Source organism: Arvicola amphibius, chromosome 6 (assembly GCF_903992535.2).
Source record: "Arvicola amphibius chromosome 6, mArvAmp1.2, whole genome shotgun sequence".
Lineage (NCBI taxonomy): Eukaryota > Metazoa > Chordata > Mammalia > Rodentia > Cricetidae > Arvicola > Arvicola amphibius.
The window spans coordinates 47,775,126-47,793,583 of NC_052052.2; the positions used below are offsets into that span (position 1 = coordinate 47,775,126).

At 38.9% G+C, this 18,458-nt stretch overlaps 2 protein-coding genes across 4 annotated transcripts in view; one reads left to right on the top strand and one right to left on the bottom strand.

Moving 5' to 3' along the window:
- Positions 1-5,628, bottom strand: part of Efcab7 (EF-hand calcium binding domain 7) — a 50,946-nt gene extending 45,318 nt beyond the window's left edge. For 2 of the 3 annotated variants that reach the window (XM_038335256.1, XM_038335258.1), the window contains exons 1-2: positions 5,457-5,552; positions 3,441-3,628 (exon numbers count right to left, since the gene is read on the bottom strand). In XM_038335256.1, the coding sequence (XP_038191184.1) occupies positions 3,441-3,627 (187 nt within the window). In that variant the 5' untranslated portion in view covers position 3,628; positions 5,457-5,552. Of the gene's footprint in view, positions 1-3,440; positions 3,629-5,456 lie in introns of all 3 variants that reach the window. The other variant, XM_038335257.1, reaches the window with a different exon arrangement.
- A 263-nt stretch (positions 5,629-5,891) lies between these two features.
- Positions 5,892-18,458, top strand: part of LOC119817253 (integrin subunit beta 3 binding protein) — a 47,973-nt gene continuing 35,406 nt past the window's right edge. The window contains exon 1 of the mRNA XM_042055366.1: positions 5,892-5,937. The gene's annotated coding sequence lies outside the window, so the exon portion shown is untranslated. The remainder of the gene's footprint in view (positions 5,938-18,458) is intronic.

Genomic DNA, 18,458 nt, shown 5'->3' on the forward strand with positions numbered 1-18,458 from the left:
ATACACTGTCACCCACATTCAGAGGGTCTAGTTGTGTTCATTCCCCATCTAGCCAGAGTTGTTGAGCTCCCATTAGCTCAGAGGTAAGCTGTTTCAATGGGTGTCCCCATTATGATCTTGACCTCTTTGCTCATATTCTCACTCCTCTCACTCTTTGACTGCTCTTTGGAAGCTCAACTCAGTTTTCCACTGTAGCTCTGCTTCCATCAGTGGCTGGATGAAGGTTCTATGGTGACATTGAAAATAGTCATCAATCTGACTACAGGGGAAGGTCAGTTCAGGCACCCTCCCCACTATTGCCTTAGGGTCTTAGCTGAGGTCATCCTTGTGGATTCCTGGTAATTTCTCTAGTGCCAGGTTTTTGGGTAGCCCCATAATGGCTCCCTCAATAAAGATATCTCTCCTTGTTCAGCCAGAATTTTTTAACACTTATTTATTTTGTGTGTGTGTGTGTGCGTGCACAGACACACACACACACACACACACACACACACACACACACACACACACAATGTATGTGGAGGGCAGAAGCCGATTTAAAGAGTTCATTTTTTTCTTCCACCTCATGGGTCCCAGGGATTAAACTCCCGTTGTTAAATCTGGCAGTAGATGTCTTTAACCACTGAACCAACTCAAGGTTTTCATTATAGTAACTGCCATCTTCTATCTGCTTATAAGACCTTTATGGAAATGTATAGCATTGAATATAGATACAGACAAAATCCTTGATTACCATGCTTCCCTAAGTATTTGCCTAATATGTAACAATTCCATAATTCACTTACCAACAGAATTAGAGAAATAGCATACGCATTTAGGAATCTATTCCTAGTCAACCCCACTGACTAGAATGGGAGGGTAAAGTGGAACCTAATGAAGTTGTAATTTGAAGGTTAAAAATCTATTTGGGGAAGGAAATTCTTTTGATAAATATTTAGAAAATCCATTTTACCAACTCTTAGAAACAGCAGCTTGGCAAACACTTGTCACTACCATCAATAACAAAAGAAAATTTCAATTTTCCCCCTATTTTGGAGAGTCTCTACTATGTCCCAGACTGGCCTCAAACTTAAGATAATCCTCCTGCCTCAGCTTTCTGAGTGCTGGGATGGTAAGCTTGTGCCTTCATGCTTGACTACTATATTTGCCTAAGAATCTTATGGGTGTGTCTTCTTTTTTTTTTTTTTTAAGTGCCGAGGCTTGAACTCCAGGCCTGTGCAAAGGCTCTAGCATTGAGCTATATCACCACTTCTTTTAAAATATTGATTTAAAAAGAATAACTGTCTCAAAATGAAATTAATTATGCCAAAATATGTCCTTAGGAGGAAAGGTCTCTCCTCTGAGAAGTCTCCCTAGCCGTGGACACTACAAGGCTGACGTCTGTCTACTGATCGCTTACGGTGTACTTAAGCCTGGCCATGTATCTGTAGTGCCGCTGGTCCTGCTGAGACTGACTTGGAGTGGAAATGTCAGAGCATATGTTACATGCTAAGAGCAGAAGCATGTAAGAAAAAGAGTAGTAAGAAACACATGCCACTGATGTACATATTCCTTTGTAAGAACTATCTTTGGGCTGGAGAGATGGCTCAGCGGTTAAGAGCATTGCCTGCTTTTCCAAAGGTCCTGAGTTCAATTCCCAGCAACCACATGGTGGCTCACAACCATCTGTAATGGGGTCTGGTGCCCTCTTCTGACCCGCAGGCATACACGCAGACAGAATATTGTATATATAATAAATAAATAAATATTTTTAAAAAAGAACTATCTTTAACTTAACAGTGCTACAAAGAATATTCCTTAAACCAAAACCAAAATCATGTATGACAATAGAAATGCAAAACCAGATTTGTTTTCTGCCCAGAGAATTTCACAGAGCTGACAGTAATACATATGAACTGATTAACAGTACAAGAACTATACCAGAGGAAGGTATGTTAAACTTTTCAAGTTAACAAGTTCAATGTTTCCTTTCTTCCTTTCTTTCTTTCTCTCCTTCATTCCTTCCTTTTTTTTTTCCCGAGACAAAGCTTCTCTGTAGAACAGTCCTGGCTCCCCTGGAACATTCTCTGCAGACCAGGCTTTGATCTCACAGAAATCCACCTGCCTCTAACTCCTGAGTGCTGGAATTAAAGGCATGCACCACCATGCACAGCCACTGTTTCTATTTTCTTTTTGTTTTTAATAATTTATTATGTCCTTTATTTTATGTGCAATGGTGTGAAGGTGTCAGATCTGGAACTGGGGTTACAGACAGTTGTTAGCTGCCATGTGGATGCTGGGAATTGAACCTGGGTCCTTTGTAAGAGCAGGCAGTGCTCCTAACCCCTGAACAATCTCTCCAGACCCCCACTATTTCTATTTTCAAAAGAAAAAAAACTCAGATATTTTACCAACAGCGGCAAAGTGGAGTTTTAATTAACTGAGTTTCTGTCTATACTATTTAATATATGCCAATTAAGCAAAAGTATTTAAAATTCAAGACGAAAGTTTACTAATTTAAAATTATGTAAGTCAAAGTAAAGCTACAGATAATTTTTTAAAATTGCTGCCATCGTGTGCATTTGTCCTTAACAATTTAATTAACGTCTTCTATTTGGAGAGCAAATATATTTTAATCTTGTCAATTTTCACCATTCCTCCAAATGAACTTTCTTAGAAAGAGATCATATGTATAAAAACCCAAGACATTTCGCAGAAACACATCAGAATTTTGGTTTAAGGAAATTACTTCTAAAGATGGCAAAGAAACCCAGTTTCTCTGCTCTCAATATTAGCCTTGATGAAACTGACATGCACCATCGGCATTACCTGCTACTGTCATTTGCCCATCTCCAGGGACTGAAGACTGCCAGCATCCACCCCTCCAGGGACTGAAGACTGCCAGCATCCAGCCCTCCAGGTTATCTAACATCCTGGTAAACATCACCTTCAGCGATGTGGAGGACTTCTCAGCCAGAAGAATTTTAAAATATGATGATGGGTAGAATGAGAAACAAAACCTCCTAACCCCCAATTCTCTTCTAAATTTTCATCTACCTATATTTTTCTTTTACAGTCATTTGACCCCAGTCTTGCAAATTTTTTTATCTTTTTCTTAATGCAAGTCCAAATTCAGACTAGTGAGTCAGACGGCAAAAGGGTTTTGATTCTGTTATTACAAATCTAAAGCACCACAAGGACAACTGAAAAGCGGCAACAGTAACGACGCTTAAGCAACTTAAGTAACTGATAGAAGCTCTGGATACACAGTCCCCCTCCATATATATGCAGATATATATGTGTATAATTTAGAAGCCCCTAGAATATGTAACCATAGAAACAGTTATTGCTTCTTACAGTTCTGTTGCTTGTTTCACTGTGAAACTGGCGTGACTCAATGACGTAATTCTAATTCAGACTTTTCAGTCTAATAACTTTCAACAAATCAGGTAAGAATTTACCTAGGTAAAGTTGGTCCTTAGAAATAATGTTTTCCAGGCTGCTTTTGAAGATAGTTAAGTAGGCGGCTCTGCAGTTCATATAAAATGCCTCCTGCTCAGTTAGTGGAAATTTCTTTTTTCGGGGACTCCCCCAAAACATTGATTTCTGAGTACCCAAAGCAGCATCACTTCCAGGACTGCCGGCCATTCTATTAGAAAACAATTAAAAATTTTACTTTAGTCTAGGTAAATTAACTAAAATGCAAATGTACCACCATGAGGAGGGGCATTGGGCTATTAAAGATTTTACACATAGAATAAAAAAGGCAAATGTTATAACATCTATATGAATTCATCAGTATGTTAAATAAAATCTTTAACAATTGATTTCTAATTATACATACACACACATATATAATTCCTCAAATATAAAATATCTCAAAGAACAAAGTTGTAGTATAATATAAAAGAAATCAGAACAAAGAAAATGTATACACCTATCATCTCAAAACAAGAGGTCATGGGAGACTTCAAAAGGTTGCTAAGATTCCATCTGTTTACAAACAGGAAGTACACAGAATACTGCAGGACACAGTCATGCTGAAGAAACTATAGAGGGGTGACACTCCCTAACAGCGGGCTGTTTTATATAAATCAGCTGCAGGTGACACCCACCCTCCAGAGCAGGATTAATTAACTCGTTTCATTAACATTTCTATAACACAGCACGTGCCAAATCACTGACTAGCTGAAGTCTCATTTATTACCATTGGGCTTTACTGAGTTCCTTCATTAGCAGTAATATTTGGGGTCCATACAGAGCCTCTGCTCACAAGACATTAATACACAATCATACATCTTATCTCATCCTTTACTACACTGACCAGGTACTTTTTGTCCATTTTACAGATGATGAGATTGAGGGACAGTGATGTCACCCAGTTAGCAGTAAGCTGTGAAAATTCAGTGGTTTCTTCCGTTAATGTGGATGAAGGTTTATTGAACAAAGGCTACTATGAGGTGCTAAATTGTGCTGGTGGTCTAATGGCTTTCCAACATTACTTTAGCCTGCGTTGACTTCTAAAAATACATTTCAATCTAATAAATTGAATAGCTCACGTTGAACAATAAGATGACACAGGTAGAGTCCCCTTCAGGACTCATTGGATTCTTACTCGGGAGGCCTAAATCACTGGCACCTTCTTGAATTATGTAGGTCTTTTACACTTGGGAAAGAAAGATAATAATCGCTTATCATGGATGAAGTACCCTATTTATAATACACAGACCGCCTGCCTGACACTTTCATATTACACCAGATTTAGAAGGACCCCACAGGGATGCGGTGTCACAGTCTGGTTACTGCAAATTGGTACCGCCATAATTAAACATCAGTTTTAAACACATATGCGTGCACGCCATCTCACAAATGTGAAAGAAAACTGTTCCAATAAGGAAGAACGAGCACTCACTTTACAGCCAGCAATTTAAAAACATATTTTTAAGGATCTTCTTCAAATGCTCTTTCCAAATAGGGTTATTCTCACATGGAACTCCCAGGGCAGAAATGTTCCAGAATTCTATTCTTTCCCTTCCTATGAAGAGAGTCTAAACTGAAGCTTAAATATATGTATAATTGCACCCCTAGGGCTCGGAAACCCCCTTTTATTTAAAACTCTAGACCAAGACTGAGACAGGGGCCTGGAGACTACATTGTAGCAAACGGCTCCATAAATAACCAGACACACAATAAGCAGGAAAAATAAACTGTTACCAAGCGCCTACGGCGTCTAAAGGGCCGAGTGAAAACAGAGAGAGCCATCCAGTCACCGTGGCTGCACCATGTAACAGCCACAGCTAATCAGAGACAAGCTCTCTCCGTTTTGTATTCCGCAGGCCACAGTGCTGCTGGATCCCTGTGTTTCAGGGGCAGGCACAGGCCGTTAGGACACAAAAGTAAACGTAGCTGGTGGGAGAGGCAGCCACACAGTGAGGGGCAGAGCGAGTGAGAGAGCGAGAGGGGGTGCCGGTGGCTACCTAATTTCAGCTCACACACCAAGAAGAGCAGCCAATTTTCTTCAGTAGTTTTGCGAATCTCTCAGCGCAGCCGGACGGACCTCCGCCTTTTTCAGATTACCATAGCAACCGCTCCTCTCCGCCACCGGAAGTAGGAGGCAGAGCACCTCCCAAACAGTCCGACCAGAGATCTGTGGACCACTGACTTGGAGAGTATAGTCACGGCCCTGTCGCTGGTCTGTCGCGAGGCTGCTTTGTCCAGAATAGTGAGAGAGGGTCGGCAGGGGCAAGATGGGGCGCTGGCCCTGCCCCCCGCCCCGCACACCCCTTTCTTCACACACACACACTCGGGCTCTTTATCGTGCGGAGGCTGTTTCCAGCCGAGCGCGGTTTGTGTGACAACGCATCCAGTGTCTACTGCGCTGGCTTTTTATGCTTCCGCGTTTTGAGGGAACTCAGTTCTGTCCAGCAACGGTGGCACTTCCTAAAGTCCCTAAATGCCGTAGGTATCTCTTCCCTGGATGTTGTTGTTCTGAGGTGCTCTCTGTGAGCAAAGGGAGTATACTATGTGGCCCCACACGTTGTCTTTTCTGTTTCTATGAACTTGTCTGTTGACAGTGTCAGGATGCTTGGTACTGTCAAGCCATCTCTACTCTTGCAACCTAACTTTAATTCTCAAAACCTCCCACACAAAAGCTGTGTGCTAAATCTGAGTAACGTCTAACTGGAAACAACTTAGGTAGGGTTAACATACTGAGAATGAAACAAAGAAAAACTTTTTTTTTCTTTCCTAAAAGAGTAATCGGGGGAATGGCATGAATGACTCTAAAACAAGTGGAAAAGAACAAATAACCATGACAGTAGAATGGATGGGGTCTTTAAAATACAGTGAATGAAGGAACCACTTCGTGGAGGACAGCACACAGCCTTTAAAGATTAAGAGCAAGCACAAACAATCATGTGTGTTAAGATTATAATGGGAAAAAAAAAGCAGGGCAGAGCATAAAATTCATTTTAATGGTTGCCGCCTGAGGGCTAGCGAAGGAGCAGTCAGGTGTATAAAGTTATGCTTGTGATATTGTTACTTGGGGGATGAATCTTTGGTGGCTTGCTTTTATAATTTGAACATCGTATTTGTGTGTGTGTGTGTGTATCTGTGTGTGTGCATCGTAACCAATTTAAGTAGCTATTTGTTTGTTGTTTTAAGATTTAGTTTTCCCATATTACATTCTTGGTAAGTCTAGTTTCTCTGCCATCAGTTAGATCCTTTGAGAAACAGGTGAATCAACTAATTGCTGCTCCGAATTTCTTTAATCTCCCCAACCCAATGTACTCTTGCTTTTCTCTGTATGTACTAATGCCAGAGGCAATATATTTTACCTAGGTGGCAGCCTTGACTCTTAGATGTGGAAAAATCACTTGGATTTGAACATACCAGAATTTGAATCCACATGAATAAAATAGATCAGTAAATATTAAGCGAATGGTAAAGTTGCTCTTTAAAAAGAAATTATAAGGTGGATGTGGTGGCGGTACCTGTAACCACAGTGCTTGGGGGCTAGAGATAGGAGGATCAAGATCAGGCGTTTAAGGCCAACATAAGGCTCAGACCTCAAAGTGGGTAGGGGGACAGCAGCAGCTGCTTTAGACTATATCGAGAAATTTCACATCCCACCTATTTTTACATATTGCTAATGGTAACTGTAATAGCTTTTACTATTACATTCTCTTCCCCATCCCCACATCTTCCATTTTTCATTTGTAAATTTTCTAGTTGCATCTGCTTGGCTTTTCTAATTAATGTGTATTACCATGCTGCTTCAGTCAAAGTCACTCAATTAACTCAAATTCACAGAATTAACTTAATACTGTCCCAAAGTTAGGAAATTAGAATAGCATTAGTGTTGGAATTTCTAACTGTGGCAGTGTTCTTGGAGTGGGTTAATTCTGCTGATAGTCTTACAAAGTCAGAGTTTTCTGAAAAGAAATTAAAATGCACTATTTATTTTTTTTAATAAAATGACTTGTCTAGTGTCACCCAGCCTCACTATGTTGCTGAGGCTGGCCATAAACTCCTAATCCTAATGCCTCCATCTCCCAGGTGCTGGTGTTACAGGTGTGTACCATGATGCCTGACTTGGAAGCCTAACTATTTTATTACACTTGTTTGGGCTTTTGGTGAGACTGGTGCTAATGCCAAATGCAATTTTTTATTGTGAGGATTGATTATAAATCAATAATTTCTTTTTTAATATTTATTTATTATGTATACAATATTCTGTCTGTGTATATGTCTCAGGCCAGAAGAGGGTACCAGACCTCATTACAGATGGTTGTGAGCCACCATGTGGTTGCTGAGAATTGAACTCAGGACCTTTGGAAGAGAAGGCAATGCTCTTAACGTCTGAGCCATCTCTCCAGCCCCTAAATTAGCTTAAATTTCTTTAAGCTAATCTTAAATGATTAAAATTGAGTATCAGACTAATAGTTAACCATTTAATAAGCATTGTTTGACCCACAGGAGATATTTAGAGTTGTATAATTTCTTTTACTTAAAGGAATCTTGCATTTTTAAGATTGGTAAATTGTTAGTACTTGCCCTAACTATTTAAAAATATGAATTTTAAGTAAATGTTTATAAAATTCAGAAAGTTATAATAAAGTATAATATGCCCTTTTATAATGATGTGAGGCATTCTCCTAGTGTTTAAATTAAAATCTCTGAACATCCCTAACATTCCAAAACTAGGTCCTACATGAATCACATTTTTGTCTCACTGCCTTTCCAGCCACATGCTGCCTGATCTCAGCAGCTCTCTGGAACTGCAGAGGAAGTATCCACACCCCCTTTACACTGGTATGCTTCATGCCTCTAAAGTCAGTACCACACTGGCTGGCACTGCCAAGGCTGCCTCCAGCTCTGGTTGGATACACCTTCAGTTGACCCAATTAGTAGCAATATTCAGTTGCTTTCAAAGAGCAGAAAACCCCGTAGGCTATTTTACATATTGGAAGCTTAGCTGACTGGGATCTTGTCCCGAGGTCTCCCTACTTTGTCCCAGGGCAGAGTAGGACTCTCCTTAAGGGCACCAATCTCAATAATTGCAGCACAACACTAGCCTTGACTGCAGCATTATGTTTTCTGGTGCTCTTTTTGTTTAACTGTGCACATTTTATTTCTTTCTGCCCCACTTGCTCTTTTTTACTGTAGACTTGTATAAGAGTCATTAATAACAATCATACCAAAGTTCACTATTATGCTATCTTGAAATTACATCTATCAAAGAAATTGGTCCATGTGGTGGTTTGAAAGAAAATGGCCCCCAAAGGGAGTGGCACTATTAGGAGATTTGCTTTGTTAGAGGAAGTGTGTCACTATAGAGACAGACTTTGAGATCTCATATATGCCCAAGATACTTTCCAGTGACTCAGACCACTTCCTGTTGCCTGCCAGCCAGCTACCTTTCCAGTACCATATCTGCCTGCATGGCCCCATATCCCACCATGATGATAATGGACTGAACCTCTGAACTGTAAGTGAGCCACCATAATTAAATGTTTTCCTTTGTAAGAAAGAAAGAGTTATGGTGGTCATGGTGTCGCTTCATAGCAATAGGAACCCTAACTAAGATAGTCTATTACTTTTTCATTTAGCCTCCATCAGATTCTCAGGCCTGTAAATGGAGGCTTTTCATCCTGCCTAGTGCCTCAGCCACTTTTAAAAGAACCACTTAGAAGCTTAATATTACTTATAAATGTTTGACCAGTGGCTCAGGCTTATTACTATCTAGCTCTTATATTTAATTTAACCCATTTCTATTAATCTATGTATTGCCATGTGACCTCGTTTTCAGCGTGTCTTGCTTCCTCAGCAGCTGGCTGGCTGGCGTCTCCTAGACTCTGTCCTTCCTCACCTGTGTCTCTACTTGAATTTCTTGTCTGGCTCTATCCTGCCTTGCCATAGGCCAAAGTAGCTTTATTTATCAACCAACGAGAACAACACATATTCACAGCATACAGGGTCCCATAGCACAAAGTCAATGGCAGAAGACAGCCAGGTTTCTTTGCCAGAATGTCACAAGAATGGCTTCGAGCACAGTTGCTGATGTTGCCTACCTCTGAAACCTCTTGAGCTGGGCCTTTGCCATCTGCATTAGTCTCAGTGCTGCTCTCTTCCAGGAACCTACTGAACAGCTTGCTAAACTCTGCTTACAGAAGTCAACCAAAGCTATAAGGTTTTCCACATTGCTCCAAATAATAATAATAACAATGGTCATATTTGTCAAAGCAACAGCAGCCTACTCTCATTATCAACGTCTCTGTTAGTTACTTTTCTATGACTGTGATAAAGCACGACTAAAAACAACGTATAGAAGAAAGGGTTTATTTTTGGCTTATGGGTCCAGAGGAATAATAGTCATGGTGGGGAAGCGGGCATGGTGAGAGGAGCAGGAAGTTGATAGCTCACATTTTGAATCACAATCCTGAAGTAGAGAACCAACTTAAAGTGGTACAGAGTTTTAATCTCCAAGCCTGCCTGCAGAAATGTACTTCCTCCAGCAAAGCCGCACCATATACACTTCCCCAAAGAAAAAATAAAATTTTAATACAGGCTTTTGCCATTACATCAATAGCTTGTTAAAATTTTGATTATTAGGTTTATGTAAGAAAACAGTTTGTATTTGTGTGGTGGCACATGCCTGTGATCTTACGACCTGGGAGCTAGAGACGGGGATCTGTAGGTCAAAGTCATTGTCAGCTGTCTACTGAGTTTGAAGCTAGACTGTGCTGCATGAGACCTATTAAGAAAAAGAGAGGGGTGGGAGGGTGAGAACATGGAAATACTGGGCCAGAAAAACCTACACAGTTATACATATTACATTTAAAGAATGATTAAGCAAATGAGACAAAATTCAGACAAATGTTATATTTAGAAAAAGTTTGACCCTGAACTTTCTTTTAATTATCCTGATTTTTTTTTTCATTTGATTTTTTGAGACAGGGTTTCTCCGTGGCTTTTGGAGCCTGTCCTGGAACTAGCTCTTGCAGATCAGGCTGCTGGCCTCAAACTCAGAGATCTGCCTGCCTCTGCCTCCCAAGTGCTGGAATTAAAGGTGTGCCCCACCACCACCCGGCTTAATTATCCTGCTTTAGCCTATCAAATGCTGAGAACTTTAAACATGTGTCTCTGCCCCATCCTTTGGAATTAAAAAAATAATGTTATAAAAAATAAAAGTTATATCAAAATTCACTGATTTGTTTTTATGAAATTAATGAATCAATAAAATAATGAGTTATACACAACTAAAGAAATTTTAAAAGTTGGAGCAAAAATATGAAAAATATACATAAAGGATATAACATAAAAATGAGTTCAGAACTAGAAAGATATATTGAGAGAGTTAAGAATTAATTTTCAGTAACTTCAGGGTTAGAAAGGTAGCATGGAGAAGAAGTAATATTTGAGATCGCAGCATTTCTAGAATTGATAAAACGCCAACACAGATGTCTACCTTAGACATGAACTGTATTAATACGACATCTAGACATGAACTGTATTAATATGACATCTAGACATGAACTGTATTAATACAACATCTAGACATGAACTGTATTAATGCGACATCTAGACATGAACTGTATTAATACGACATCTAGACATGAGCTGTATTAATACGACATCTAGACATGAGCTGTATTAATACGACATCTAGACATGAGCTGTATTAATACGACATCTAGACATGAACTGTATTAATACGACATCAAGACATGAACTGTATTAATACGACATCTACACATGAACTGTATTAATACGACATCTAGACATGAGCTGTATTAATACGACATCTAGACATGAGCTGTATTAATACGACATCTAGACATGAGCTGTATTAATGCGACATCTAGACATGAGCTGTATTAATACGACATCTAGACATGAGCTGTATTAATAGGACACCTAGACATGAACTGTATTAATACGACATCTAGACATGAGCTGTATTAATACGACACCTAGACATGAACTGGATTAATACGACATCTAGACATGAGCTGTATTAATACGACATCTAGACATGAGCTGTATTAATACGACATCTAGACATGAGCTGTATTAATACGACATCTAGACATGAGCTGTATTAATACGACATCTAGACATGAGCTGTATTAATACGACATCTAGACATGAGCTGTATTAATACGACATATGACATGAGCTGTATTAATGCGACATCTAGACATGAGCTGTATTAATGCAACATCTAGACATGACCTGTATTAATGCGAAATCTAGACATGACCTGTATTAATGCGACATCTAGACATGACCTGTATTAATGCGACATCTAGACATGAGCTGTATTAATACGACATCTAGACATGAGCTGTATTAATACGGCATCTAGACATGAGCTGTATTAATATGACATCTAGACATGAGCTGTATTAATACGACATCTAGACATGAACTGTATTAATACGACATCAAGACATGAACCATGAGCTGTATTAATACGACATCTAGACATGAGCTGTATTAATACGACATCTAGACATGAGCTGTATTAATACGACATCTAGACATGAGCTGTATTAATACGACATCTAGACATGAGCTGTATTAATATGACATCTAGACATGAGCTATATTAATACGACATCTAGACATGAACTGTATTAATACGACATCTAGACATGAACTGTATTAATACGACATCTAGACATGAACTGTATTAATACGACATCTAGACATGAACTGTATTAATACGACATCTAGACATGAACTGTATTAATACGACATCTAGACATGAGCTGTATTAATACGACATCTAGACATGAGCTGTATTAATACGACATCTAGACATGAGCTGTATTAATACGACATCTTGACATGAGCTGTATTAATACGACATCTAGACATGAGCTGTATTAATACGACATCTTTGAAGACTGAGACTTAAAGGACTCTGAATATAGTTGATCAAAATGTTTTTAAGAGGTAATGGAGGGGTGTTACTTTATTGGTAGAATGCTTGCCAAGCATGCCTGAGCCCTTTGACTGAACTCCTAGTACTGTCTCCAAACATATAAAACACGTATGTGTTTATATAGCATATATTTATGTGCCATGTATTTTTTATATATCATGACAAATATATATCTTAAAAACGTCTAAGAGTTTCAAACCAAACTAATTGTCTTACATATACAAAGGTGGGGCACCATAGAAAATTGAAATAAGTATTTGTGATTTGATTTTAATGAAAAAATGACAACTGATTTTTAAAAATCAATAATTTATGTAACAATAGTATGCCAGCTACTCTTAGGTTCTGCGAATCAGAATATGTACTGTCTAAGTTTGAGTTTTCATGGTAGAGAGTTCAGTAAACATCTTAAGAACTTAATGCTTATTAAGTAACAGATAAAACCTACTGATTTAATAATAGGGAAGGAAACATACATGTTTCTTTAACATAAAACACTTAGTGAGAAGCTCATGCACAAGTGCTGTTTGAGACAATAGGATACTTATTGAAAACTGAACAATATCTATGGCAACTTCATAGAGATTATCTGAGTCTTAGAAGTATAACATACATCAATAGCAGTCGGATGTTTTGTTGTTTTGGTTTATCTGTTTATGTGTGTTGTGAAATATAATTCATAAAGAAAAGTGCATATAACATTACCCCACCTACCTGGCATTTAAAATTCTGTTGACCTGTGTAAGCCCTTTCAATTGTTAGGACTCTTTTAAAGGACTTATTATTGTCAGATACATGCACAAATACCTGTGTTTTATATTGAGAATATCATTTAGGAGTGAAATGTTCTTAACTTGATTTCTCTTTGTCCTAAACCTTAGAGCATCTCTTCAGTCTATGTTCTATGGTTAGTATTCCAAGATATGCCCATTAACTGCTGTAAAAAAATGTCTTTTTCCCATTATTAAGTTTTTGATAAGAAAGGTTTTGATATCAAAATACATTACCTAATAATTGGCCAAAGTTCTTGGCTGGTTGTGTCACAAAGTATCATAGAAAATGATCCCTTTCGATGCTTTTCCATTGTGCCCATATGTGGTGGGTGGAATTCCCATTCACCCATGCTGTGATGGAAATTTTGTGTGTGATTGTGGGAAGTTTTGTACACAAATGTAGAATTGAATGAAAAGGAAAGAGCAAATCAGATATAGAAGATCTTTCTCCCTCTGTTTGTCATTCTCACATGAAAAATAGAAATTAAATCATTTCATATACCTCAAGTTGCATTTAATGTGCCACGTGGCTTGTGCACTTTCCTACTGGAGCACACGCACAAGTCCTATAAACACCCTTGTGAAGCTGGTGGCCAGCAGCGTTGTCATGCTGTGTGGCATACTGATATTTTTATCTTCCACTCAGAAATTCTTACCACTTTACAGGTCAGTATTACCGAGTTTATGAAGCTCATTGTGATTATGTGATTTGCCCCACCTTGGGGAAGTGTTTGGCATAGCATAACAGATCCCCCCAGTCTTAGCTGCTTTCCTAAATTTACCCTTCACCCCCAACTACTGCACTCAACCCTACCATTCAACACCATGTTTAGCATTTTAAAAGTTCTATAATACAGTTTTGTGAGCTCCCATGGTGTCATTCCTTTCTGGCTAAGAATCTTTGATAGTTTTTCCCCTTAGAACCATTTATTTAGTATTATAGCTGATGTTATGTGGAGACATTTTGTGATCTAACAAATAAAGCTTACCTGAAGAGCAGAGTGTAGAGTGAGCCTAGTTAGCCATAGAGGCCAGGCAGTGGTGGCACACACCTTTAATCCCAACACTTGGGGAGGGGCAGAAACAGACAGATCTCTATGAGTTCAAAGCCACCCTTGGCTACACTAGATTGTTCCACTCTCAAAGAGAAACAGAGCCAGGCTATGATGGCTCACACCTTTAATCCCAGTGTTTGGGAGTCACACACCTTTAGTCCCAGCACTAGGGAGGTGGAGACAGGAAGGGATATGGCTAAGCAGAGAGGAGAATATAAGGTGGGAGAAGACAGGAGTTCAAGGCATTCAGTCTGAGCAGTTCAGTCTGAGGACTTGCAGACACAGGATAACCCTTCAGTCTAGCATTCAAGGAAGTAAGAACTCTAGTGGCTGGCTACCCTGCTTCTCTGATTTTTCAGCTTTCACCCCCTAAAACCTGACTCTAGGTTTTTATTATTAAGACCAATTACAAATCACACTGCAATGTTAGTAACATTATATAGTAAAATTTTTCTAGTCATTTTGTTATGATGAAGCAGGAGATCCTATTTAAGGATACTATCATGTATTGAACTAAATAAAACCATGGACCATTTGTAAAGAATGTTAAACAATCTTTACCTGCTGAAAACTTTGCACACCAAGGATATTTGTCCATATGAAATCGCAACAGCATTAATTCTAGTAGCAACTGTGCTTAGCAGAACAAAACAGCTTCAGGGAGGAAACATCCATTGTGGCTCACAGTTTTAACCGCATCAGTCCGTCGTGGCACTAAGGTATAGTGGAGCAGTAACTCACATCATGGTGACCAGGAATCAAAGAGAAAACACCTGTGTACGCAGCGTTCCTTTGTCCTTTTCATCCCACCTGGGCCCCACTCTAAGAAGTGGTGCCTCCCACGTTCAAGGTGAGTCCTAAGAATGCCTTCATTGTAACCTAGGGGTATGCATTAGGGATTGCAGTCCAGTCAGGCTGGCAGTTAAGCAAATCTAAACCTAGTACAACTCAAAATGGGATATAATAGTCAAGCTATGGGAGTAGGTGGAAATTCGAGAAGATGGAAAATGAGCAGTCACCTGCAGTTATGAGATTACCCTTAAGTGAGAATATATCCATACCACTGTGTAACCATTACCGCACTCCATCTCTGGACTATGTTCATCTTGTGAGACTAAATCTGTGTTCTAATTAGACAATAATTACCCACCCCTTCTGCATCCAGCCCACAAACCTCAGCATTTAATTATCATGTCCCTGAATTTGACAACTATCATATGAATAAAAATTTCACAGTTTGTCCTTTTGTAACTGTCTTATTTTACTTAAGGTGATGTCTTCAGGGATCATCTATATTGTAATAAGTGTCAAATTTCTTTTTTGTTGTCTTTGTTTTTATTAATATTTTAATAAAAATATAATATACCACTTCCCCCAACCCTTCCTATTCCCCCCTTCACTCCCCTTCAAATTGGTAGCCTGTTTTTCTTCGGTCATTATTGGTACTTAGTCGTACATATAAATACAACTGCTCAGTCTGTCTAGTGTGGCTTACTTCAGGCAGCTAGTGACCACTGAGGGAGAATTAGCCTCTCCCAGGGATGCACTCCATAATTGGTTATCCAAAACAAAGTAGTCAAGCCTGAAATCAAATTTCACTTTTAAAGCTGACTAATATCCACATATGTATATACCATGTTTTGTATGTTAATTCATCTATCACCAGCTACTTGGGCTACTTCTGCCATTTTAACAATACTGCCATGAGCATTGTTTTATGCATACCCATTCATGTCCTGGCTTTCCATTCATTTTGGAGTTGGAGTCCCTGAATCATGGTAATTCTGTCTTTACTATTTTGAGAAACTGTATTGTTTCAATAGTGCTCTACTGGTTTACGTTATCATCATCAGTGTGCTGGGTTCTTGCTTCTCTGCATCCTTGCCATACTGCTTATTTTGTATTTTGTTCGTTTTCCTATAATACCATTGTACTAGTAGTATTTAGTAGCATGTAGAGCCTCGGGGTTCTGATGTGGATCCCCTAGTAACTATTGACCATCTTTTCATGTGCTTGTTGGCCATTTTTGTATCTTTGGAGAAATATGTGTTCAAATCCTTTGTCCAGGGGCTGGAGAGATGGCTCAGAGGTTAAGGACTCTGACTGCTCTTCCAGAGGTCCTGAGTTCAATTCCCAGCAACTGTATGGTGGCTCACAACCATCTGTAATGAGATCTTGTGCCCTCTTCTGGCCTGCAGGCATACAGACAGACAGAACACTGTATACATAATAATAAATAAATCTTTAAAAAAAATCCTTTGTCCATTTTTTCTAATCTTCCTTGCTTTCTTTTGCAACAATGTCTTGCTCTGTAGCCCATCCTGCCATCCTTCTGCCACAGCTGCAGTTAAAGGCATGTAGCATCTTATTTGTTTGCATGTGGTTTTGTTGTTGTTGTTGTTTAGTTTATTTACTTTTAAAAGGATAATAGCCTTAAGAACCAGTTACAACTTTCGAATGTCCAGAAAGATCCCTGTGTCTAGTCAAGTTTTACCTGTTCTTCCTTAAGTGTCATCTGTTTCTGCTCTGTTGCTATTGACTCAAGAGTAATTCATTTAGCATCTTTTCATCCTCTTATATCAGTTGTTCATGGGTGAAGGAATGCCTGTGTAATTGATAACAGTGTGTCCAATTATGATTGAAAGATAAGGATAAATTATCATACATTCTAGTAAGTTTGCTCTTTAAGAGTGCCCTTAACAACTGAATTCCTAATATTCTCAAACTGGAAGTAACTTCCATGTCCATAAAGAAGAAAATGGAAAAGCAAACTATGGCCTATTTAAACAAAGGAATACCACCAAACAATGAAAGATAGTGCACTATTAACGTATACAACAACATAGGTGATCTCAGAAACATGTTAAGCAAAAGAAGCCAAATAAACAGGTTGTATGCTTCATATACTTGAGGTTCGAGAGGCAGCAGCTATGTGCGGTTTTTGAGTTAGAGAATGGTTGCTGTTGGGCTTGGACTTAAACTAAAGGGAAAGAGCAGAAGGAAATGTATGGCGAGCGTGCGTAGCTCAGGTATAGGCACATAGGTATATAATGTCAGCACTCATCAAGTCAAACTAAGATCTGTGCATTTTATTTAAATCATAGTTCGGTAAGTAAACAATGTATTGAAGGAAATTGAATGACATTCTGAAAAAAATAAAAGGATCTATGAAAGTATGATTAGAAATACCCATACCCATGAAAGTATGATTAGACATATTTCATTTAAAAAAAACTTTCCCTGAGGATTGTAGTGTAAGATAGTAATAGTATAGTAATACATATTATTTGTGGTGCTGGAGTGCCTTTCAAATTAAAGATGGTAGTCTAGTTTCTTTAAAATTGTGGAAGATGGGCCAGCAAAATGGCTCAGCAGATAAGGGTTCTTGTAGCTAAGGCTTATAAATTAAGCTCCATGTCTGGAATCTACAAGCTAGAAGGAAAAACATCCTGGAAGTCATACACACAAACTAAGTAAGTAATTTTAAGAAATAAAATAAGTTGCAGAAGACTAATTAATGCAGATTTAAAAGAAATGTATCTAGTCAGACATGGTAGTGCCGGTCACTCATTCCATCGCTGGGCAGACTGAAGCAAAGAGGATTTCTGTGAGTTGGAAGTGACCTGAGCTGTGTGCTGAGTCCAGCCAAAGGGTTTTTTCCTTTAAAAGTTTTAATGTGAAGTTTATATATAATTAAATGTGTGGGTCTTGGGTGCACATTTAATTTTTTTTAACAGTGTATGTATCCTAAGTATTAAACACCTTATCGAGTGGTAGAATGTTTCTGTCACCATAAACCTAATATATTGGTCTCTCTCTCTCTCTCTCTCTCTCTCTCTCTCTCTCTCCCCCTCTCTCTCTCTCTCTCTCTCTCTCTCTCTCTCTCTCTCACACACACACACACACATTGAGACAGGGTCTTACTTGACTGTCCTAAAACTCACTATGTAGACCAGCGGACTGGCCTCTAATTCCTTGAAGTCAACTTACCTCTGCCTCCCAGTGCTTGCATTAAAGGTGTGTGCCGCCATGCCCACCCATTCCCTTTGTGTGCATGTGTGTTCGTATTCTTTCCCTGTTATCCCTATAAGATTACTAGGTAAGTGCAAAGTCCTTTTGTTCCCTGTAGCTACTGTAAAAGCAACAACAAAATCTCAGTGTCTCTAGTACCATTAAGAGTGGTCATTCCCAAAAAGATGA